General features: G+C 36.0%; 1 protein-coding gene across 5 annotated transcripts in view; it reads left to right on the top strand.

The window, feature by feature from the left end:
• The window catches only part of LOC125916922 (protein FAM133B), a 30,048-nt gene extending 3,953 nt beyond the window's left edge, over positions 1-26,095 (top strand). For 2 of the 5 annotated variants that reach the window (XM_049623170.1, XM_049623172.1), the window contains exons 2-11: positions 6,856-6,953; positions 8,776-8,854; positions 9,752-9,826; positions 9,939-9,971; positions 10,438-10,500; positions 11,066-11,158; positions 12,456-12,506; positions 19,819-19,911; positions 21,465-21,512; positions 24,600-26,095. In XM_049623170.1, coding sequence (XP_049479127.1) covers positions 6,856-6,953; positions 8,776-8,854; positions 9,752-9,826; positions 9,939-9,971; positions 10,438-10,500; positions 11,066-11,158; positions 12,456-12,506; positions 19,819-19,911; positions 21,465-21,512; positions 24,600-24,686 — 720 coding nt within the window. In that variant the 3' untranslated portion in view covers positions 24,687-26,095. The remainder of the gene's footprint in view (positions 1-6,855; positions 6,954-8,775; positions 8,855-9,751; positions 9,827-9,938; positions 9,972-10,437; positions 10,501-11,065; positions 11,159-12,455; positions 12,507-19,818; positions 19,912-21,464; positions 21,513-24,599) is intronic. The other 3 variants (XM_049623171.1, XM_049623174.1, XM_049623173.1) reach the window with 3 other exon arrangements.
• Positions 26,096-26,141: the final 46 nt, after the last annotated feature.

Below are 26,141 nucleotides of genomic sequence, written 5' to 3'. Positions count from 1 at the left end.
ATAACTTTTAGATTTTTTTTTAAATGTTTGTTTATTTGTTTGTTCGTTTTGAGAGAGAGAGCACACACATGAGCGGGGGATGGGCAAAGAGAAGGGAGAGAGAGAATCCCAAGCAGGCTCCATGCCCAGTGTGGAGCCTGGTGCAGGGCTTGATCCTACAACTGTGACACCACAACCCCAGCTGAAATCAAGAGTTCAGTGGACTGAGCCACCCAGGCACCCCATTATAACTCTTGGTTTTAAATAAAATGAATGTTTGCCTCTGAAAATAATGACATGTTTTTCTTCATACATTGATGGTAAATTCATAGTTCTAAAGATGATAGAGTTGCTTTCTAAAAAAACCATAAAGTCCAGGTTGAAAGTTTTGTTGTTGTTTTTGTTGTTTTTTAAAGACTTACTCGGGGCGCCTGGGTGGCGCAGTCGGTTAAGCGTCCGACTTCAGCCAGGTCACGATCTCACGGTCCGTGAGTTCGAGCCCCGCGTCAGGCTCTGGGCTGATGGCTCAGAGCCTGGAGCCTGTTTCCGATTCTGTGTCTCCCTCTCTCTCTGCCCCTCCCCCATTCATGCTCTGTCTCTCTCTGTCCCAAAAATAAATTAAAAAAAAAAAAAAAAAAAACGTTGAAAAAAGACTTACTCTGGGGTGCCTGGCTGGCTGGCTCAGTCAGTAGAGCATGAGACTCTTGATCTCAGGGTTGTAAGTTTGACCCCACGTTGGGTGTAGAGATGACTTAAAAATAAAATCTTTAAAAAAATAGATTTTTCAGAGTGGTTTTGAAATCACAGCAAAATTGAGCTGTAAGTGCAGAGAGTTCCCATATATTCCATGTGCACAGTTACGCACAGCCTCTCCCTACTTGCAACCCTGCTCTGCAGGGCGTTGTTATAGTTGATGAACCTATCTGGCCACATCATTTTCACCTGAAGTCCGTACTTTACATTAGGGTTCATTCTAGGTATTGTACATTCTTGAACAGTTATTTTTTTAACTGAACATTTTAGTTCTCAAGATTTATGAAGAGCTGTTAAATTCATAATGGCCACCCTTTGTCCTCATTGTTTTCCAGAAGTTTCATGTTCTATTTGGTTACTTTGTGCCCTCTAAAACAGATGTATCCTCTAGGTAAAAATAGGTAATCAAAGTAACAAATGAAGTTCTGCACATTTTGTTCTCACATTGCTCTTTTCAGTACCTGCCCACTTACCTATTCCTTCAGTTTGATTTGCTATCCTGAATTTCAAAAACAAATTGCTTTGTTACCAAACTCATGCAGCAGTTTGGAGCCACAGACAATTCTAGTTATATATGAATACAAGTATTTGATTTGTAAGGTCACAGCATTTAATGTGATTAAGTCATAGTGAGACAGTTCAAGAAATTGCACAATTTCTGTGTTTTAACTGGTGCCTAACCACCCAGCCCCTTAATGTTAAGAACATTGTTTTTAACACTGCTGCATAATAAGCAAAAAGGCTTTATCTTTGTAAAATTAATTTTTTTGTTTTAAAAGCCTTTCTGTTCATAGTAAAAAGAAGCACTGTTGCTTATTGATTATGAGCACAGACCATCAAGTGTTTTTGCAAGGAGCCTGGCATATAAGATGTCTTTAATAAATATTGCTATTTTTAAAAAAGTTTTATTTGTTTTGAGAGTGCTCACATGAGCAGGGGAAGGGCAGAGAGAGAGGGAGAGAGAAAATCCCAAGCAGGCTCCCTGCTGTCAGCTCAGAGCCCCCCAATGAGGGGCTTATGACCTGAGCTGAGACCAAGACCTGGATGCTTGAGAAACTGAGCCACCCAGGTGCCCTTTGCTGTTTTTTAAAATAAATATTACTGGGGCGCCTGGGTGGCGCAGTCGGTTAAGCGTCCGACTTCAGCCAGGTCACGATCTCGCGGTCCGTGAGTTCGAGCCCCGCGTCAGGCTCTGGGCTGATGGCCCGGAGCCTGGAGCCTGTTTCCGATTCTGTGTCTCCCTCTCTCTCTGCCCCTCCCCCGTTCATGCTCTGTCTCTCTCTGTCCCAAAAATAAATAAAAAACGTTGAAAAAAAAAATTAAAAAAAAAAATAAAATAAATATTACTGTTATAGTTGAAATAAATAATTGAGATATTTGGAGTGTACTTAAGCGAACTAAGGATAGTGTTTATAATCAAAAGCTTATGTTAAGCCTATTACATAGACAATGATAGCTCTTGTAATTGTATCATAAGTTGTCTGTGATTAATAGTCTTAGGATGTGAATATACTACTTTACTATTTAATTTTCCTCTGAAAAGTAAACCGTAAGACAGACTGTATGTACTTGAGGGAAGCAATTTCACAGTAGACATAACAAAAAAATGTTAATGTACTTTTAAGATACATGCGAGTATATTTGAAGACTATAAAACATGGTGAATGTGTTACAATTTTTTTTTAAGTAGGCCGTATGCCTAAAGTGGGGCTTGAACTCATGACCTTGAGATTAAGAGTCACATGCTCTACTGACTGAACTGGTCAAGCGCCCCCCAATTTTTTTTAATTAAAGTGATAAGTTGTCACTGTACTGTTTGTGAATTTTTACTTGAAAACAGTTCAGCTCTTGGAATTGGAGTGGCAGTATTGTGAGTGAATTTTTCTCATTTTGTTTACCTTTATTATTATGATAATGTTTGTGTGTAGTTTTTTTGATTTTTTTCATTTATAAAGGTAATGAATTGTTATTTTTAAAAAATTTTTCCATTGGGGCGCCTGGGTGGCTCCGTCGGTTAAGCGTCCGACTTCAGCTCAGGTCACGATCTCGCGGTCTGTGAGTTCGAGCCCCGCGTCAGGCTCTGGGCTGATGGCTCAGAGCCTGGAGCCTGCTTCCGATTCTGTGTCTCCCTCTCTCTCTGCCCCTCCCCCGTTCATGCTCTGTCTCTCTCTGTCCCAAAAATAAATAAACGTTAAAAAAAAAAAATTAAAAAAAAAATTTTTTTCCAGGGTATGTTTTATTCATTTTTTTGGTATAGAGAGACAGAGCATGAGCAGGGGAAGGGTAGAGAGAGGCAGATGTAGAATCTGAAGCAGGCTCCAGAGTCTGAGCTGTCAGCACGGAGCCTGACACAGGGCTCGAACTCACGAACCCCAAGATGATGACTTTGGCTGAAGTCGGATGCTTAAACTGACTGAGCCACCCAGGCCCCCTAATGCATCTAGATTTTTTAAAAATCTATAGTTGTTCATTAAAATGGCATCTTATATTTTGGCAACCTGCTTTTGCTTCACATTTAGGAAATCTCAGACATCTTTCCATATCAGAAACTATAGATCTCTCTTTTTATGGCTACATAGTATTTCATTTTGAAGGTATATTTTAATATATAATTAATGAATCTCAATTTGATGGCTCTTTGGGTGTTTTCAGTTTTCCCTATTTTAGTAATTTAGTTTTGAACATCCTTGTATATATTTGCATTCTTTGGAAATAAACAGTTTTTACAGTTTTAAACTTAAGATATTTTACTGGTAAGTGCTACTAAAATTATGACATAGGACCAAAGAAATGGGAAGGTGATAGATATCTCCTGTTTTAAAAATGATGAACTTAGCTTTGCACATATATTTGCTTCTGGTTATTAGGATTGTCAGTGTCATTATTTGGGCCACAGTTCCTCTATTGCAGCTTCCATTGGTTGTCATATTTCCACATGAACTACATGAACTGAGTGAAATTCTCAGCAGAGGCAGTTGATTGAAATACTCAAAGACATAACAGTTGATGTAAAGAATGTCACTATATGCCTCTCTCTTGAGTTGGATTTGATATTCACATCTAGCCCTGACTCTGTAAACATGCCTGACATTAGGAGTTCTAGCATTAATTCCTGCATGGAAGAAAATTATGTTAATGGATTTTTTCATCCCACGTAATTAATTAGGCAGTATCCGGTTGAATGGGACTAGTTCTCAGTTTGTACTGTTTATAGTAGTTTTATGTTGTTTGATCTGCCAGAGAAATCTGGAAATAATATAACTCATACTTGTTTTGAGGGTGGGAAATGTTGGTTATTTTCAAGGGTTTTTGTTAAATAAAATGCAACAAATACATTCTTTCACTTCTTTTGGAATATTAGGTCTTAAGTTTAAGGCCTTAAAATCAATGTTGATAATAGTCATTTTTGACCAGAATTCTTTTTGTTTAAACAGTGGAAGAGTTTTTATAAATGATTGTTGACTTGGATTAAATTTGGAAAACCAAATATGAGGATCAAGGAGTTGACACTAATTTAAAGACCAAATTTTATATATGTTGGACAGTTAATTTTAATAAAACAGTATCTCTTTGCTAGATAGTGTCATTAATAAAGAAACCTGCTTTATTTTGTCTGGATATGTTTTTTTTTTTTAAGTATCTAAAAATGTGTTTTTCTGTCATAGTAAGTTCAGTATAGACAGCAGAATTTGATTTTTGTAGAGTTCCTTATTGTGTAAAAATAAACATAACATAAAGTTCATTGTCTTAGCCATTTTTAAGTGTTTGTCAGTGGCATTAATATATTCACAATGTTGTACAAGTGTTACCACTGTCCATTTCCAGAACTATTTTTTTTAAAGTTTATTAGAGAGAGAGGGCACACATGTGTGTGGGGGGGAAAGGGGCAGAGAGACTCCCAAGCAGGTCCCATGCTGTCAGAACAGAGCCTGACTCAGGGTTCAAACCTATGAACCATGAGGTCATGCATGACCTGAGCCGAAATTTGACCCAGATGATCAACTGACTGAGCCACCCAGTTGCCCCCTCCAGAACTTTTTCAGCATCCCAGATAAGAAACTTTGTACCCGTTAAAGAGTAATTCTCAGTCATTTGTTCCCCTCCAGCCCCTGGAAACCTTTTTACTTTCTATCTCTATCCATAATTTGTTTATTCTAGATACCTCATATAAGTTGAATCATACAGTATTTGGCCTTTTATATCTGGATTATTTCACTTAGCATGTTTCCACGGTTCATCCATATTGTAGCATGTTTAAGAATTTCATTCTTATGCAAGGTGGCATCTTGCATTGATGCATCTTGATTTGCATTTTCTTTGCATTTGCATCGTGATTTGCATTAATGGATTGTCAGTGTCATTGGTTGGGACAGTGACTAGGGAGTTGAACATCTCTTCATGTGCTATTGGACATTTGAATATCTTCTTTAGAGAAATGTTTATATAAGTCCTTTGTACATTTTTTAATTGGGTTGTTAGAGTTTTTTGCTGTTGTATGATTTCTTTAGGCATTCTGGATATTAATTCCTTGTCAGATCTGTGAGTTGCAAATACTTTCTCCCATTCTGTGGATTGTCTTTTCATTCTTGATAGTGTTCTTTGATACACAGATTTTTTTTTTTTTAAGTTTATTTATTTTGAGAGAGAAAGCAAGAGCAGAAGCAAAGGAGGGGCAGAGAGAGAGGGAGACACAGAATCTGAAGCAGGCTCCAGGCTCTGAGCTGTCAGTACAGAGGCCGGTGCAGGGCTCCAACTCACAAACTGTGAGATCGTGACCTGAACCAAAGTCAGATGCTTAACCGACTGGCCACCCAGGCACCCCAATAAACAGATATTTTAATGTTGGTGAAGTCCTGCTGTTTTTTTTTCTTTTGTTGTCCATAATTTAATATTTGACGTTAACAATTGGCAAGTAAAATTGCCATCAGTATGGCATAGTATTTATTTCCTGAGATAAAAGATATAGTAGAATAAGTGATGAATTTAAAGTTCGATCTTTGGGACACCTGGGTGACTCAGTTGGTTAAGCATCTGACTCTTGATATCCACTCAGGTCATGATCTCGCTCTCCTGGGATGGAGCCCCACATCAGGCTCCCCACTGGGCATGGAGCCTACTTGGTAGTCTCTATTCCTTCCCCCCTCTCTCTGCCCCTCCCCCACTCTCACTCTCTGCCCCTCCCCCGCTCCGTCTCTCCTCTCTCAAAAATAAATACACCACTTAAAAAAAAAATAAAGTTAGATCTTTAATTATTTTGCAACCAAGTTTCTTAATTTGCCAGTAAGCATAGTGTTACCATCTCATGGGGTTATTGGGCTTTAGGAGAAAACATAAAATTATCTTACAGTAAGAAAGAGGTATCATTATTATTTTTATTAAATCTCTAGTTTAAAAAAAAAGGTGGGGGGGCGCCTGGGTGGCTCAGTTGGTTAAGCATCCGACTTCAGCTCAGGTCATGATCTCACGGTCTGTGAGTTCTGTGAGTTCGAGCCCCACGTCAGGCTCTGTGCTGACAGCTCAGAGCCTGGAGCCTGCTTCAAATTCTGTGTCTCTCTCTCTCTCTGACCCTCCCTCCGTTCATGCTCTGTCTCACCCTGTCTCAAAAAAATAAATAAACGTTAAAAAAGTTAAAAAAAAAAAAAAAAGGTGGGGTGACACCTGGGTGGCTCAGTCACTTAAGTGTCTGACTTCAGCTCCTGTCATGATCTCGCGTTTGTGAGTTCGAGTCCCGCATTAGGCTCTGTGCTGACAGCTCAGAGCCTAGAGCCTGCTTCAGATTCTCTGTCTCCCTCTCTCTCTGACCCTCCCCCTTTCGCACTGTGTCTCCCTCTCTCTCTCTCCCTCTCTTTCAGAAATAAATAAGCATTAAAAAAATTTTTTTTTAATTTTAAATCTCTGGTACAAAAAATTTTTTTTCTATGTAATAGTGATATGATTCATCTCCTGAACTTCTGAGACTTAATAGAGTATTAATTTTTTTTGTAATGAAAACTCTGGTTAGATTATACATGCTTAGTTGGACATAGTATGCATTTATAATAAAAATTGCTTGGTGAGTAAGTGAACATTTGCATTTTTGATTTTTTTTTTTTTAATTGAGTTAATTTTTGTTCTTTCCTCAAGGCCTATATGAACCCAATAGCAATGGCCAGATCCAGGGGTCCAATCCAGTCTTCAGGGCCAACAATCCAAGATTATCTGAATCGACCAAGGCCTACCTGGTATATGTGTAACAATTTAACCATTTATAAGATTTTCATAGATTTTTTAAAGGTTACTGTTACAGTTTTAATTGATTGCAAAGCAGTTGTCAGATACATAATTTTTTGAAGTGATATTCATTGGTGCTTTCTTTTCAATGTATGAAATACACGCATCATGCATGAGCATAGAACAAATATTTGAGAAGCCACCACCCTGTGTAGCTAAAGAGCTAGCAGTTAACCTTTCATATCAATCTCTTCTCTATCCCCTAAAAGAGACCTTAAGCTTGCAGTTTTAAGCTATTTAAAATGGTAGGTTTGACTAATCTCGCCCTTCATTGAAGTGTAAGTAGGTGTTAGGAAGGATAATGTTAAGCCATGTTTCTATTCTTACCTGATGGCTTTTCAATAAGTTGAATTTCCCATTTAAAAAATTTTTGTTTTAAATTGTTTTTTGGGTTTTTATTTGCCCTCATTGAGTAACTCTGATTATTTGTAAATAAAGCATCACAGCACTGGCCTTACTTTTTTTTTAGTACGTCTTATTATTAAATATCAGGCTCCTGAGATAACTTATGACAAGTTTCAGAGTTGTTAGCTTCATAATGCTTGTAAGTGCCCCTAAAAGCTGGATAACTATGGTTGAAAGTTGTGCTTATATGTAACAAGGACTCTTCCTTTGAGTTAAATAGAAAGTAAGCCATGTCTGCCTCTTAGAGTTTTCATGAATGCTGTTGTTGACTGTTGCAGCATACCAGAAAATTATCCCAAAACAAAATACATTTTACCTTCAAAATTGGTGAGAAGAAATGAACTTTAAGGGGAAGTGCTCGAGAAAGTATATTATGTGTGTATCGGAGTCCCCCAAGATAGCCCTTCAGTTGTGTAATTTGCTAGAAGGACTCCCAGATAGTTGTACTCTTGGGTAAGACTTATTACACTGAAAGAGTACCAGCCACAATCAGCAAAGAGAAAAGTTGCATGGGGTGAAGTCCAGGGGAGATTGGGCTCAGGCTTCCAAGGCTTCTTCCTATATAGTCACATGGAATGTGCTTAACCCCCACAGCAATGAGTTGTGTTAACATACATGAGATGTTGCCAACCAGGGGAGTTCATTAGAGACTCAGTGTGCCCAGTGTTTTTACTGGGGACTAGTCAGCCTCTCCCTATCAGATCCCAGAATCCCAGACTCCCTGAAGTATAGGTTCAGCCTAAGCAGTAGTATTTGTACAGATAGGCACAGTGAGCCACTCTTAACGGAATGGTAAGGAGCCTTCAAAATCCAAGTTCCCAGATGCCAGCCAGGGCCAAACTTGTAAGCAGGCCATTCTGAGAATTAGCAATCAGGCATGTTGTACCAACTCTTCTGTGCAGTATGAGAGGTGCATTGTAAAATAGATGTTTAATAATAAAATTTAGTAGTTTAAATAGACCTTAGCTCTCCCTAACACTGAAACTATCAGCTTTGGGACCCTAGGCAGATTTCTTACCTGCCTCAAGCTTTGCTTCGTATCTGTAAAATTGGTGTAATAATACTGTGTTTTCTCACAGGATTGTTGTAAGGATTAAAGGAAAATGTATTGAAAACAGTGCTCAAATGTTTGGTGTATTAGCTCTTGTAATCCATGTTTGGGAAAGGAATAATCAGTGTTATTTGAAAGACTGTGTTAATGATAATTGACTTATAAGGCTATGAACAAAGAGCTTTAAAATGTGTCAACACTGGAATGGAAGTTTATTAGGATACTAATATTTTTTTATTTACGAAATTTTGGTTTTGTTTGTAAGTATTCATCTCTAATTTGAATTGCTTGAAAACTTATGTGTCTATTTTATTAAGGGAAGAAGTGAAAGAACAACTAGAGAAGAAAAAGAAAGGCTCCAAGGCATTGGCTGAATTTGAAGAAAAAATGAATGAGGTTTGTAAATAGTACCTGTTTGAAAAAATAGACACATATGTTTTCTTAAAAGAAATATGACATTGGGGCGCCTGGGTGGCTCAGTCAGTTGAGCGTCCGACTTCGGCTCAGGTCATGATCTCATGGTCTGTGAGTTCGAGCCCCGCATCGGGCTCTGTGCTGACAGCTCAGAGCCTGGAGCCTGCTTCGGATTCTGTGTCTCCCTCTCTCTCTGCCCCTCCCCCCGCTCATGCTCTGTCTCTCTCTGTCAAAAATAAAATAAAACATTAAAAACAGAAAAAGAAATATGAAATAATTTTTTAACAAATCAGGGGTCGGGCATGGTTTTTAGGTTTAAGGGCGCCCTGTACATTGAATACAGGTTTGTATATAAATGCACGATTTCTTTAAAATAAAAAGAGCAAAAAGTTAAAAAGTGGAAAATCATCTTACAGTAATTTAGGTCATCTGGGTTCTTCCCTTTATCTTCCCCTGCCCCCATGGCCCCATATTGCTCTGAGTTTTCCATGATGTTTGCCTGTTTTGGTCACAAACATGTATGTAGTATTTCAGGTACAATATAGATTAATTCAGTTTTTACTGTCTGGAGAGAGAATCTAACTCTTTTTTTTTTTTTTTTGTAAAAAAGAAAAAAGTTGTCAGCCTCAGTGATAATACCTACTCCTCTTCTCAATATGCACTGGAGAGCTCCCACTCTTTAATATCCCCCTTAATAAAGAGCTTTTAGAGGATTCTTTGGTGACAGGGTTCTGGCACCTGGAATACCTTTTCCCTGTTCTTAGAGGCTGAGATGGTGAGAGGTAATAGAGGATAGAGGGAAGGAAGTAGTAGCTGTCTATATCAGGTGTGTTAGAAGGGGATAGATAGCCTTTGATGTTGTTCATAACCTTTTTGCAGAACTGGAAGAAAGAACTAGAAAAACACAGGGAGAAATTATTAAGTGGAAGTGAGAGCTCATCCAAAAAAAAGCAGGTAAGAGTTTAATGTTGTTTTTAATATCACAGTTGGGTGTACTAGTATCAGTATAATATTAAAAACTCATATCAGCTTATTTAGATTTGTACTTTTATTTGTTTGTTTTTAGAGAAAGAAAAAAGAAAAGAAGAAATCTGGTAGGGTGAGCAAAAGTTTTCCATTTTTCTAAATGTTACGATTAAGAGCTTACAAGAAAAGTAAGATAATTTATACAACCTGTATGCTGACTGTAGATGAGTCAAGGAGCCTGGAGGTCCTTTGGTAGATATGGGTGATTTTGTTCTATTAGCAATATAAAGAAAGGCACCACCTGCCTTATAACCTAGTAGTAACTCCTCTGTTGCTATCAGGGAGGGAAAGGGGAAAATTGACTACCATTGCCATATCTGTTACTTTGTTGAGCCTTTTTCGTGTGTGTGTGTGTGTGTGTGTGTGTGTGTGTGTGTGTGTAAGGGCGTGTGACATTTCACTTTTTAATGTTTAAGTCTTCAGAATAATACAGCATCTGTTTCTCAGCCACTAGATTGATTTTGTTAAGTATTTGAAAGACTTAGTAATAAAAAAATTCCTGCATCTCACAAGCTTTAATTGTTTTGTGCTTGGTCAAGTATTCATCTTCTTCTTCATCAAGCTCTGATTCTTCCAGCAGTTCTTCGGATTCTGAAGATGAGGTAAGGTTTGCCTGTGATGGCTCATGAAATAATAATCTCTAATTTATTTAATGACAAGAGGAAATCCATTATGTAATATTTTAGAAATGTTGACTTGCAGGTTTTGGTTAATTATCCATAACCGAGAGCACTGACAGGAATGAACAGCTAGATACTTAAATATTAACATATTTTTTTATATTCCTAAATTTATCTTATTCACTTAAAAATATCAGAGAAGAAATACAGTTTAAAAATCTAAAATGCTATCTGACTAGAAGCTAGAGGGTACGTGTGACTCAAATTACTTGACTTTTTTTTATAAAACAGGAAGGTTAGTATAGGTTATACTTTACACAATTATTAAGGGGGTGCTTGGTTGGCTCATTCGGTAGAGTATGTGACTCTTGATCTCAGGCTCAGGAGCTCAAGCCCCACATTGGGCATAAAGTTTACTTTAAAAATACTGTTAAGTAAAACATGTATTTACAACTTGGTTCTTTCATGGATAAAGTTTTTATGTTAATAAAATGCATCAATTATATTTTTGAAACAAAGCAAATGTTTGTAAAAATGTTTTATATAGGATAAAAAACAAGGAAAAAGAAAAAAGAAAAAGAAGAATCGTTCACATAAATCTTCTGAAAGCTCCATGTCAGAAACTGAATCGGACAGTAAGGTAAAATTACTTAAATTAGCAGCATTTTGGATAGCAAACCACATTTAATTAGCTTCTTTTAAGTCATCCTATCTTAAATTGCTCTCAGTTTGGAAATGAGATACTATTTTTTTTGTACTTTGATGGTCTGTGCCATTTAATTGATATACTTAATATCTTACATATGGTTTTCAGTTGTTCTCTAAGTACTTCCACATGTCTCCATCTCTCAACATTTCCATGATAGCTTTATGATAAATGTGACAGATACTATTTTTTCCATTTTCATAAAGAAGTCAGAGTTTAGAGAAAAAAACATACTGTACTATCTGGTCCAGTATCCTATTCCTAAATCTGCTCTGTACTGTCCAGAATTGTGAAACATAATTGGCATTGGCTCTCAGACATTTGTGATAATAAGGAATACATGCAAGTTGTAATAAAAGTGTAGATTCCTGGGCCTCATCGCCAGAGAGTATGATTCAGTAAATCTGATTAGGCTCAGAAGTCTACATTTTTAATAGATGTTCTCTATGATTCTGATATAGGGGTGTCCTCGGACCACAATTTGACAAACACTAACCTAGGGTCTCAGAAAAACAAAGCAACTGTCTGGTTTTGTGGCAGATCTCTACTAGTCCTAGTGTCATTTCTTTTGACAAAATTCCTGGCATCCAGAAAGTATTCAGTAAACACTGGTTTTCTTTTTGTCTTTTAAGACTGAAGACTTAGTCTCATGATAATGATAGCTAATATTTGTCCAAGTGCCTCCTCTGTGTTAGGCATAGTTCTAAGCACTTGACATTTTAACTCAATCCTCATCCACTTTTTGGATAAGGAAGGCTCAGGGAGGTTAATGGCTAGAACTGAAACAATCAAAAGAAAGAAATTCTAGCCTCTCCTCCTTACGAGGAGAGTAGGAAAATGAGATTGGTGGACGTCCACACTCAGTGTGAATTAGAACTCCCATGCATATGACCACCACGGGCAAAAATAGGCAGATGGCATTAAGTCTTATTTTTTAAATAAACTAGGTGGTTATTATAGATAATCTGTCATTTGAGGTATACCTAGATTTGATATGTAGCTAGATAAATGAAGAATGCCCATTTCCTTACAGGCACATATATACACAACATAACGTTCCTCCTACATTTTCAGAATAAAATTCTGGTGTTGAAGTAAACTTTTTCCAGTTTATATAATAAATTGAGTGAATCATAGAGCAAATCACTGTTTTGGTATTTTTGTCCTTATACTATTATGCTGTATCTTTTAAATTTAAAATTGATATATATATATATGTTTGTGTGTTTAGGATAGTTTAAAAAAGAAAAAGAAGTCAAAGGATGCAACTGAGAAAGACAAGGTAATTATAATTTTACATTGCCTTTAGTCTGTCATACAATACTTCATTTACTTCAAAAAATTGACAATATGTTCTCCCTTTTAACTTAAAGAGATTTATTTATTTTGTTTTTATAGCATTTCTCGCTGATTTAAGGAAATCATTTATTGAATTCATAATTGAAGGTTAAAAGATCACAAAAGTATTCCTGCAGAGTTTGAGTTTGTACAGATTATTATCTCAGATTAAAAATTCAAAATGATGGAGATTAAATATTTCCTTTGTTTCTTCAAGTCATTTTATTTTATTTATTTTTTAAATGTTTATATTTTGAGAAAGGCAGAGTGTGAGCGGGGGAGGGGCAGAGAGAGAGAGGAAGACAGGATTGGAAGCTAGCTTTGCACTAACAGCGTGGAGCCTGCTTGGGATTCTCTGGCGCGCACATGTGTGCTGCATGTCTCTCTCCCTCTCCCTCCCTCTCCCTCCCTCTCCCTCCCTCCCTCCATCACTCTCTCCCACTCTTCCTCCCTCCCCCGCCTCTCCCCTGCTCACATTCTGTCTCTTTTTCTCTCAAAATAAATACATAAACTTTTTTTAAAAAGTTAAAAAAAAAGACTTTTTAATTACAGAACCTGGAGTTCTGTTTCAAATTGAATACATCGTAGATAAGTTTTGAAAAATCTTTTTACTACTATGGATATTTTATTTTTATTTATACTTAACTATAAATAATGCAAGTTTATTCCTGTGTTTCTGATGTACAATTAAAAATCTTTTTCTGGTTCTTAGTAATAAAAACCTAAAGGAAGCAGTTACTAATGAAAGAAAACTACAGATCAGTGTCATTATATTTTATTCAGTCTTTTTAAACATATTTTTTAAATTGGGGTGTAATTCACATAATATGCTATTAAACATTGTAAAATTACAATTTGGAGGAATATTGTGTATATACAGTGTTGTGCAATGACCACCTCTGTAGTTTAAAAACGTTTTCATTACCCCCTCAAAAACAACCCATACTCATTAACTAATTACCATTCTCCCTTTCCCCCTTCCCCTAGTAACTTCTGTTCTGCTTTCCATCTCTAGATTTATATATTCTGGATATATCTTTGTTCTATTCTGTTTTGTGTTTTGTTTTGTTTTGTTTTGTTTTGTTGAATCAAAAGTGGAACTTCATGGACACCTGGCTGGCTCAGTTAGTAGAGCATGTGACTCTTGATCTTGGGGTTGTAGGCTTGAGCTCCATGTTGGGTGTAGAGATTACTTAAAAATAAAATCTTTTTTAAAAAAAGTAGGAACTTTAATAAGTGTATCACTTGTATTTACATTAAAATAAATGGAATTTATTAGAATTAAAACAGTCCTTGCTATTTACGAATTGAATGTATAAGACAAATTATCCTTTGTATTTGTTTTCTGTTTGTTTACAAATTCAATAGTATTACACTTTGGAAAGCCAGTTACTTTTTGTTAACTCTGATACAAATATAAGGTAGCATTAACATAGCATATTCTACAGATTTAAGGACAGGTAAAACTTAGCATTAAACCCTCAAACACTGCTTCTTCTCCTACATTTTTTGGAGTAAAACACTGATATTCTTTTGTAGACTGTTTAGCTTAGGCCTGATTTTTTAGTGAGAACCACTCAGCAAGTAGGTGATTTCAGTTCCACATGGAAGAGCTTCAACAGAAGCTTTCAGGCAGCACCAAGGGCTGGGTGTGCCAAACCCCTGCCAGCTGTGCTGGTCACTGGGGCTACAGCTGGTAGCTTGTAGTGAAGTCAAGTGAAGCTTAACTTTACCGGGGCAGGTTGAAGAACAATTCTCTTATAACTTCCAGGGCTAGATCTTGACAGGGACACTCTGTGGATCACAGAGGATGACATAGACTCAGGACAGGTCCAGGTCCCTTCCCCTCTGAGTATATCATTTAAAAGCAGTCACACAATGTATTGCTTTTTGTGTCTGGCTTCTTTCACTTAGTGTAAGGTTTTCAAGGTTCATCCCAAGTGGTAGCATGTATCAATACTTCATTCCTTTTTATGGATGATTAATATTCCACTGTGTGTGTATGCCACAATTTGTTTATCCATTTGTCTGTTGATATTTAAGTTGTTTCTACCTTATGCTGTTGTAAACATGTATGTACAAGTTTCTGTGTGGACATATATTTTTACTGATCTTGGATATATACTTAGTAATGGTTTTAATATCAATTTGCAAATAAAAAAACCCATTTAGACACTAAAAAAAAGCCATCATGATCAAAATGGGTTAATTTGAAGAATTCAAAGATAAGAACTTTATTAATACAATTTGCCATATTGTAGTAACTGCCCAAATGAAAGAAACCGTAATTGCCAAAGGGATATGATGTAATTCGACATTAATTCCTGATTTTCTAAATCATTATAGAATAAGTAGTACCTTTCATATTTAAAAAGATATATGTGTTAGGGGCGCCTGGGTGGCTCAGTCAGTTAAGTGACCGGCTCAGGTCATGATCTCATGGTTCATAGGTTCAAGCCCTATGTCGGGCTCTGTGCTGACAGCTCAGAGCCTGGAGTCTGATTGGGATTCTGTGTCTCCCTCTCTCTGCCCCTCCCCGACTTACCATCTGTTTCTCCCTGTCTCAAAAATGAATAAACATTAAAAAAATTTTTTTAAATACACGTGTGAAACTAAAAACTGGTAGTATACAAACATGAAATACTAAAACAACTGCATTGTGATTTTGTACTTCAGTATAAGGTACAGAGTAATAATGTGTTTTTACAGAGTAAAAGACAAATAATACAATAAACAAATACCCATATACATATCAGCTGGAGTTGGCAAATGATTTACATTTTGTCATAGTTGCTTCAGGTCTGGTTTTATTAAAGAAAAAGTACAGGGTGCCTTGGTGGCTCAGTCAGTTGAGCGTCTGACTTCGGCTCAGGTCATGATCTCACGGTTTGTGAGTTCGAGCCCCGCGTCAGGCTCTGTGCTGACAGCTCAGAGCCTGGAGCCTGCTTCAGATTCTGTGTCTCCCTCTCTCTCTGCCCCTCCCCCACTCACACTCTTGTCTGTCTCTCACAAATAAATAAACATTAAAAAAAAGAAAAAGTACAAGACACCCTCTCCTTCCTTAGAGGCAGCTGTTTCTGAAATTAATGTGAATTTTTCCCATCCACATTTATACACTTTTATTGCATAAGTATATGTTCTTAAATAGCATTAGATATTTTGCATTTTCAAAATGGTATCATGTTTCCTTCTGGCACCTACTTTTTTCATTCAGCATTGCTGTGGACATTTATCCTTGTTGATGCCCTCAAGTCCTTTTGCTTATAGTATTCTGTTATATTAATGTGCCATAATTTATTTCTCCATTCCTTTTTTAAATTATTTTTATGTTTTAGAGAGCATGAGCAGGGGAGAGGGACAGAAGGAGAAAGAAACTCAAGCCAGGCTCCATGCTCAGTGCAGAGCCTGATTCAGGGCTTGATCTCATGACCCCCTGGGATCATGGCCTGAGCCGAAATCAAGAGTCGGACACTCAACCAGCTGAGCGATTCAGGCGCTCTTGTTTCTCTATTCTTCTGTTTTTGGGACATCTAGCTGTTTTCATTTTTCAGTAATGCAAACAGTGCTGCAGTGACTATTTCTTATCCATTTTTCCTTTTCCACAAGTTATCATTACTTTTCTAAGACACACCTGGGGAAAAAGGAAATAAATAAGATATACCTGGGACTATAATTTCTAGGTTCAAAGATGTTCATACATTTAACTTGTCTAAATTTTGCCCACCCAAATGCTCATTAATTTGTGTCCTGCTAGTAATGTATTGACCGTACCCTTGTTCCACATACGTGATGGTCAACACTATGAAATTTCTTTTTGCCAATTTAATATGTGAAGATGGTTTAGCCTCTTCATTTGCTTATTAGCCATTCAGATACCATTTTCTGTGAATTGCCTATTCATAGTCTTTGCCTACTTTTCTGTTGGTTTTTTGTTTTTATGACTCATAGGAGTTTCATATTTTAGATATTACTCATTTTTCATATACATGATGAACATTTTGGGGTCCATGGCTTCTCTTAATATTGTTTAGAGTGACTGTTATAATCATAAAAAGGGTGTAATTTTTTCCCTTAGGCAATATTCTTTGTTTTTAGAGTTTTCATTTTAATTCCAGTATAGTTAGCATAGTGTTATAAAAAAGGGTGTGATTTCAAGTCATATATCAGTCATTGTTTTCAGCTCGTTTTTAAATTGTTACAAAAATGGAATATGATACCTAATAATAGAAGGAATATTCTGTTTCTAATAGTAACAAGACTATATAGGAAATTTTTAAAAAATTGATCAGAACTTACTTGAAGAAAATATGCAAATCTATTCAGAGAAGCACATGAAGATGAAGATTCAGTAAATTTTCCTGGGTATGAGCTATCCTATTAGACATTAATGCTTTGGTTAAAAAATAGTGTGGTATGGTACAGGAATAGAAAACAACAACAACAACAACAAAAAACAGTGGATAAAATGGAACTAACAGTTGGGGGAGGAGGGAACAGTCTGGAGCCCAAGTAAAACTTTGTAAGTATTTGTGGAACTTAATATATGATACAAGTGGCTTTTCTTGGGACAAAATGATTGTCCGTTTGGAAAATATAAAGCTGGGCACTCCTTAAGGCCAGATAAATCCCAAATATGTCTGTTTTAAGTCTGAAAGTATAACTGGAGAAAGACCATGGAGAATATGGTATTGGGGTGGAGAAGGCCCATGACTCAAAACTCAAAACTTTTGACCAGATAATTCTAATTCTGAATGACAAAGATCACAAAAAAGTAAACCATGAACAAAGTTTAAATATAATGAACAAACTTAGTAAAAACTAGGAATACATAATTTAAAACTTCGTAATTAAAAAATGATACTTTATATTTGCTGTGGAAGCAAAGGCAGAAACAAATACCTTATATACACAGAAAAAGTGGTAAAATTCATGTTTAGGCATTTCTTAAAATACGACTGTATTCCAATTATCTGAGATTAATATGATTGATAAAAGAGCCCGATAAGGAGGCTTCTTGGTAAAGTGTGATTCATAAATGAGTGAAATAAATGATTGAGGGGTGGTGGTGGGAGAATGAGCAAATCATTTGGGTGAAGGCTACTTTGGTCTTTCATTTAAACATTGTTATTAGGTAAAGATTTTGTACTCACGCACCCTTTACTGTATTTCAACTTTGTTTTTGTTATTTTTTAAGTTTATTTATTTATTTTGAAATAGAGAGCGAGGAAGTGCGAGGGAGGGAGAGAGAGAGAATCCCAGGCGGGCTCCATGCTGTCAGCGCAGGGCTCAATGCGGGGCTCGATCCCACGAACCATGAGATCATGACCTGAGCCGAAACCAAGGGTCGGATGCTTAACTGACTGAGCCATCCAGGTGCCCCTCAAGTTTGTTTTTATTACTTATTTATTTATTAAAGTTTATTTATTTTGTTTGTTTATTTGGAGAGAGAGAGAGAGAGCACAAGCAGGGGAAAGTCAGAGTGAGAGGTAGAAAGAGAGAATCCTAAGGTGCCCCCAGGTGCCCCTCAACTTTTTTTTTTTTAATTTTTTTTTTAATATTTATTTATTTATTTTGAGACAGGGAGAGACCGCATGAACAGAGGAGGATCAGAGAGAGAGGGAGACACAGAATCTGAAACAGGCTCCAGGCTCTGAGCTGTCAGCACAGAGCCTGACGCGGGTTTGAACTCACAAACCGTGAGATCATGACCTGAGCCACCCAGGCGCCCCTCAACTTTGTTTTTAATAGCAAAGAACCCATATGTATGCCTGCCCTCCAAAAAGAGATGGGTTAAGTAAATTCTGGCATATGCTGTCAATGAATGTCAAAGGCAGCCATAAATGACAATGTCGTTGCATGAAAAGGTACTATTGGGTGAGAAGAGCAGGTTCTAAACAAGAATTTATGTAAAATAGTAAATGTACACACAGAGAGCTGTTTCCAAAAATCTTCATGATGTTTAATGCCTGGTACTGGGCTTCAGGTGAATTTTCTTACAGTGAGCATTTATCATTTCTACCAAAATAATAAGCTGTTTGCAGAAACAAAATTAAATCACCTGTAATATAACACAGATCATCACTGTTAGCTTATTTTCTATGTGATTTATTTTTGTCCAATAATCTTCAAAATTGGGTCCATGCTATATAGTTTCGTGGTTTTTTTCTATATGATTCAGTAGTGCTCATTTTTTCCATTGTAGTTTTTTTATTGTTACGAACTAGTCAGACATACAGGAAGAGTATATGGAAAATAATAAAATGACAACCTGCATATCCACTATGAAGCTTTAATAAATCTTAACATTTTGCTGTACATCAGATGTTTTTGAAATTTTTTATTCCTCAGAGTGTATATTTTTAAGTGTCTAATAACTCCTTCAGTCTTTCTTCTTCCCCAGAGTTACACATTTTCTCATCATTAAGAATACTTAGAGATGAAGATTTTTTTAATATGAATTTAACACTGGGAACATACTAAAGTAATTTATACTGTGTAGAGATCTTTTTCAATTATCATGATTACCCTTTGGTGTGTGTGTGTGTGTGTGTGTGTGTGTGTGTGTGTAGCACTAGGCTTTTCTGATCCAACACTGGGTAGAAACAAAACAATCCAAATACAAGGGACTTAAATCTTATGCCACCTGTATGGTTTCTTATGAGTTTTTATAATTCTGTCATTTATAATTAAAATAAGAGGGGTGCCTGCCTGGCTCAGTCAGAAGAGCATGTGTCTTTTGATCTCAGGGCCATGAGTTTGAGCTCCACGTTGGGTGTAGAGATTACTTAAATTAACAAATATTTTTTTAAAAAAAGGCGCTTGGGTGGTTCAGTCGATTGAGTGTCTGACTTCGGCTCAGGTCATGATATCATGGTTGTGAGTTCAAGCCCCATGTCAGAGGCTGTTCTGTCAGTGCAGAGCCTGCTTCAGATCCTCTGTCTCCCTTTCTCTCGTCCTTCCCCCACTCATGTTCTCTCTCAAAAATAAATTAACTTTTAAAAAAAAGGAAAAAAATGAGGATATTACATCTAAAAGGACATGTAGTTATGTCTTTTAGGGTTATGTAATAAAAGCATTATTTTATTGGGGTTAAAGACTGAATACTGGTGAATGTCATCAATTTTAGACATTTCTAAAATGAAAATAGGTAATTTTTGTGATAATTGGAGGAATTGTTAAATAGAACTTAGAAGCGAATTTGTGTGGCATAGCATTACATCTTTTTGAGTCAACATACATGTATTTATTTTTCATAGGACATTAAAGGACTCAGCAAAAAAAGAAAGATGTATCCTGAAGATAAACCTTTATCATCTGAGTCCTTATCAGAATCAGATTACATTGAAGAAGTAAGTATATGATCAAATCCATTTTCTTCACTTGAAAATGTTATTTGATTTTGGGGTGCCTGGGTGGTCTAGTTGGTTAAGTGTCCACCTCTTGATTTCAGCTCAGGTCACAATCCCAGGGTCATGAGATTGAGCCCCACATCTGACTCCGCACTGACAGGGAACCTGCTTAAGATTCTCTCCCTCTGCCATTCTCCCCCCATCATGTGCATGCTTGCTCTCTCTCTCTCTCTCGCTCTCTCTCTCTCTCTCTCTCTGAAATATAAAAATAATTGTTCAGTTACTTGATTTTAATAAAAGAAATTAGTTAAAAGAAATACGTCATGAATATTTGATTTACTCACTTCTCTAGTAAGTGTGCTATGAAAAAGAAATGGAAGTTCTGTTTCAGAACGAGTTTTTCATTTCCTAGAAGATAATTAATTATATAGCTAATATTATAATTAACCGTATTTACAAATATCTATTCTGAGCTATTTTTTAATGTTTGTTTATTTTTGAGAGAGCACAAGATGGGGAGGGCAGAGGGAGGGGAAGAGAGGATCTGAAGCAGGCTTCGCACCGACAGCAGCGAGCCCAGTGTGGGGCTTGAACTCATGAACCATGAGATCATGACTTGAGCTGAAGTTGGACACTCAACTGACTCAGCCGCCCAGGCGCCCCTATTTTATTTTATTCTTCTAATATTTACTTTTTACTATACTGCTATTTTGATTACGTGAAAGATGCTGTTTGATGTGTAGTGTATTGAAACCTAGCATTCCCTTGTTTTTATTTGGAACTACTACTATTTAAGAAGTAGAACAGTGATGAGATAGAGCAGAAATGTTGCTGTGATCTTTTTTCCTATCTATAAGGTTGAGAGGAGAATTAGGTAGTCTCTATACTATGGTCCTTTTCAACTCTGATACTCCTATCTTGGATTTTGTTAGATAATTTTAGGTCTGTAAGTTACCATCTTTAAAGTGTTTTTCTCTTGGATTTTGTTTCCTCATTTGTAAAATAGGGCCTATTGCTCCCCTTTTGTAATAGTATTTTGTAATACCCCCCTGAAATGAAATTGAAATGAATTGAATTGAAATTGGCAGCATATATGTATGTATTACAGATCTGATCTACACATTTTATATTAATATCCCCTAACATATTTTTTTTAATATATAAGAAAATATTAATGTATAATTTTACTAAATTTTATTTCAGTGCATAAATGCTGAGTGTGATAATACCAGAATACATAAAATCTTAAGACGTAACAAAATCCAAGCTGTAGCACGTACATTACATAAGCCCTTCAAAAACTCTAAAGTAACATTGTCATCAATGCATTTTCCAAAACTCAGTAAAGCTCTGGATGAATGAAACAAAATACAGTCTTCCCTTTGTTTATATGATATCTGCATTTCTGGGATGTGCAAACAGGGATTTAAGGTATAAGAAGGCATTTAAAATGCCATTTGATTGTCAAAATGGTTTTTACATATAAATTTTAAAAAAATGTCTTGAGTGCAAGTTACATATTTGTCTTCTCAACAAAAATTCAAACTTTTTAGGTACGAGCAAAAAAGAAGAAAAGCAGTGAGGAACGAGAAAAAGTAATAGCAAGTATCATTTAAATTTTTTACATGACAATAGTGTGGTTCTTTTTGTTAAGATAAAATGAATCCTTATAAAGCATGACTTCATTTACTGGGCCTAAATATTTATTGGGAAAAATGTGGTATTCAGCTTTACTTAATGGGTTAAAGCAAGTTAAATTGGCTTAGGAGAAAGGAAGAGTATCCTAGTAGTAAACGTGTCCTGTTTCCATTTCAGTGTTTTATTCAGCATTTCATTTTATTTTATTCCATATTCAGTGCTGTTAGAAATAAAAACTCAAACTTTTTTTGATTTTCTTAAGCTGTAATATGAAATATGAGATTTAAGTATGGTGATTCCCTCATCTTCAATAGAAGTTACTTTCAGATCAGCCAAACCTTATATAACAACAGAAAAACCCTCTAAGCACAGGACGCAATAAATAATGTGACAACATAAATAATTCACTAATAAAGATGATTCTTTTGATTGTTTCTAAAGCCAGCTCTGCTATTATGCAAATTGAGAAGTATAAAAGGAGAAAGAAGGAAGAGGAGAATAAAGAAAATGGAAGTGATATTCAAATGAGAAGCAGACCAACCTGGGGAAAGTAGATAACAGATTATCAAAGAGTAATTGCAGACCATATCGTTAATTTAGGAGCACTCAGTATAAGCATGGGTGATTGCCTTTGAAAATATTTTCTTAGGGAGAGGTAGAAGAAAAATGAGAACAGCATCTTTTGTAGGTTTGAGGGTTAGCTTCCCTTTCCCGGAATTTCCCTCACTCTTAAATGAGGGTCTTTTTCTGGTAGAAAGAATCACCTGGGAATATATGACTCAGAAGTAACATTTACTGTACTTCATGACCAAGGCGATATTTAAGAGACTTTTTTTTCTGAATGGGAATATAATTTGAGTGAAAACTGCTTTGGTCTTTGGTTCAGATTAACTAAGACATAATAGTTAATTTAGGATAGTTCTAATTTGTACTTGCATACCACACTGTTTTCGTGCATTCAGCTAGCATATGTTTATTAAGCATCTCTATGCAGGCACTATTGGTGTTAGTAGTGTTGCTATAATGGAATACAAGATGGATAAGAGGATGATATGTAAGAAAGTGACTTTGGGGAAGGAAAGCCTTTTTGAGGAAGTAAAATTAAGCTGAAATAGGATTTACAAGAAAGAACCAACCATGTGAAGGTCAAAAGAAGAATATCCTAAACAGAGAGAAGAGCTGAGGACCTGTGGTAGGAATGAGCTTGATTTGTTTGAAGAATGGAAAGAGTAAGCATGGCTTACACCTAGTAGATGAAGAGGAATTGCATACAGTGAGGTTGGGAAGTAAGCAGAGGCCATGTCACGTAGCCAGGTGTTTCAGTTTTAATCAGAATGCTTTGGGAAGCTATTTTGAGTGTTTTTAACAAAGAAGTGACCTAAATCAACTTTACATTTTTAAAATACTGTGGCAGAGATGGAGTAGAGAGAGGTGAGGAATGGTGTTCGTATCACAGTGGTAGTAGTGAGGATGGACTGGTGTGATGGATTTGAGTTATGTTTTTGGACTTAGATGGTAGGGCTTACTTGCTGCTTTGGATGTAGAGAGTGGAGTTAAGACAGAGTAGAGCCAACCGCAGCTTAGTTTCTTTGCCTTAATAGAGGTGCCATTTACTAAGATAGCTAAGAGAATTTGGAGAGAAAAATTAACATTTTTATGGTAATTTTAGATACACTTGTTAGGTATCCAGGAAGAACTCACAGTCTTGAGTTCAGAGCAAGGACTAGATAGGAAGATTTGGTATGTAAGTACTATTTAAAGCATGGGAGACTGAGAGAGCATGTGGAAAAGGAAGGAGGTCCTGAAAGGTCAAGCAGAGGAATAAGAACAAGCACGGGAGGTGAAAGGGTCTTTGCAGTAGAAGAAAGCAGCAGATTGAGGTGTTGTGGAAGCCACGAAGAAAAGTATTTTAAAAAGAGAGTAGTCAACTGTGCTTTTATGAAAAAGCAACCTAGACCCAAAACGTTAAAGGGCCAAATACAGGGAATTTTGTAAAATTCCCTGTGCACTTGATCTTTTCATGAAGAGAATGATGAAAGTTAGCTTAAGGCTGCTAAGTGGTAGAGACCTTTGAGAGGGGCAGGGGGATTGTGGAAAGTTCTTATTGATTCAGAAATGATAGGAAGCTTTGCTTTTGCTGTCTTTACACGTCTCCTTTCTTGCTTTTTTTTTTTTCCTTTCTTGCTTTTTATTTTCTTTTGCAACAACTAGTCTCTCATTTGATACCACTTTTCTAAGTATCTGTTTCTAAGAGTTCTGCCTTCTCTTCTACATCAGAAATAGTCACAAGAGTCAGAGTTCAACAAAATTGTAGCTGTCTTTATCTAGTCATGAGTTGACTACTTTTTCTAGGCTTTAGTGGCATTTTTGTCTAAAAAGTAAGCATCTGAATGCATGGCTGGTTCTGCAGGTACAGTGTATGACTCTTGATCTTGGGGTTGTGAGTTGAAGCCCCATGCTGGGCATAGAGCTTACATAAAAGCTTTTTTAAAAAATTAAAGTTACTAAGCTAAGTAGACTTTTCAACTGTACATCAATATTTTGTACCAGTTAGTTGTTGTTAATTTAATAATTAAAATAGTTACCAGTGAAGACAGGACCTAATAATTATGTTCCTGTTTACCCAAAAAGTACCAGATTTAATATATATTTTTTCCAAAAACTGTCATTTATAAAAACAGTTGTGTTTTGCTGTGATATGAGGACTTCTTTGCAATAACTACAATTACTTCGCCTTTACAAATTATATAGTATGAGATACAGCAGTTGATATGATTATTCATAGAATTTATTTTCTATAGAAAGTTTTATTTAGAAACTACATTAATGTGCTGATGACTTAAGAATTTTTCCATATCTTTTTGAAAACAAGCACTCTTAGTCCTCATGATATTAATTATTTAGACTTTTCCAAAAATGTTCCGAATAGTTTACTTGGTTGTGTAGATTGTTTGAAATAATTATATAGTAGCTTAGAAGTACCATGGTAAAGTTGTTTTAGACTTGCATATTTTCCTGTAGAAATGTCTAACAGGGAACTCTCTTTACAGGAAAAAACAAAAAAGAAAAAGAAGCATAAGAAACACAGTAAGAAGAAGAAAAAGAAGGCTGCTAGTTCAAGTCCCGACTCGCCATAATATTGAGAAAAATCAGGATTCCTTTATAAAGAAAGTGCAATGTCTAAGGAAATCTCAACTGTGAAAATTATGACATAATTACTAAAATGCATGAATTTTCTTGTTTTTAGAATTATTACTGGACTATTCAGTAGCCACTTGGATGCCTCTGTGTGAAAGGGCCATAATTGTTGCCTGCTGCTTGAACATCAGTCTTTTCTCTTCCAGTGCTTAACAACTCTGGGAGATAATACATTGCAGTTGTGCTAGTGGTTAAGATATTTGGGGATAAAGTTAATATTTTTGACTTGAAGTATCTAATGATAAATCAACAGAAATCGAATCTGGATATATCATTAAGATGTAATTAGAAATGACCAGATGACTCGAGTTAACATTTTGGAAATAGGGATTACATTGATATTTCAAAATCCTTATTCTGTAGATAAGTGTATTTTAATTTTTTCCCCTTATATACTTTTATTTACCCGGGGAAGGAGCTTTTAGGGTTGGGGGGGGGGTGGTTTGCTATCTCTTTAGCTAGCAGAATAGCGTGCCTTTTATCCTCACACATCCTATTTTTGTGGACACAGTAGCCATGCTTCATGGGGAGGTCAGAGCTGGTACAGCAGTCTTGCCCTTAGACATCCTTGGACTCTTGTCATTTGCTGCTTTAAGTGAACCAGAGTAACAGCCTTTTGCAGCACGACAAAGCCCTAAAAGCTCTGGGATTTACCTCCACTTCAATAATACTGAATGTTTTTTAGCATTAGAATGTGTTATAACATTTGAATTAATTTTGACTACACTTTGGCTTTGGAGAGGAATCATTTTCAATAGACACTGGTACTTTTTGAACTTGATAGCTAAAGATTATAAAATGCATGTTTTATACTGTTAGTTTTAACCAGTCAGGAAAATTTTATGTAACCAGTGATAGTTATTTTATTTTTGTATGAATTTTGTTTAGGCTGCAGTGTTTAGCTTTTATTAACTCCTTATTCTTGCTATCTTAAATTCCATACTGTGTTTAATGGCATACTTGCCAAGATACTTAGCATGTAAAAAGAAAAAAGCAGACTTCTAATTTTTTTTTTTTTTTTTCCAAACAGCTTCATATTGAAGCTGAGTCTTACCATAAACAAGTTGAGTGGCAGGCCTGGTATGCTGTGTCTTGTTACATAAAGCTATTGCCAGAATCTTAGTAAATATAACATTTTAGAAATTTGTCTTTGTATATTCATAACAAATTATGACAAGTTAAGTGAGAATTACATTATTGCTCTTCCTGTCATATTTTACTAAGATTTTGTGCCTCATATCTACTGCTGAATTGTTTACTAGTAACGTTAAAAGGAATTGATAAATCATTTTCACTTTACATTTTTATATAATCAGGTAACATGAAATATAATTTGATGTACAATTTTGCCTGTTTCAGAGGGTGTGCTAATTATAGTGGTATATGCACAAAAC

Source organism: Panthera uncia, unplaced genomic scaffold (assembly GCF_023721935.1).
Source record: "Panthera uncia isolate 11264 unplaced genomic scaffold, Puncia_PCG_1.0 HiC_scaffold_1320, whole genome shotgun sequence".
Taxonomy (NCBI): domain Eukaryota; kingdom Metazoa; phylum Chordata; class Mammalia; order Carnivora; family Felidae; genus Panthera; species Panthera uncia.
Note: the sequence above shows the minus strand (reverse complement) of the source record. Positions and strands in the feature narration are given on the sequence as shown.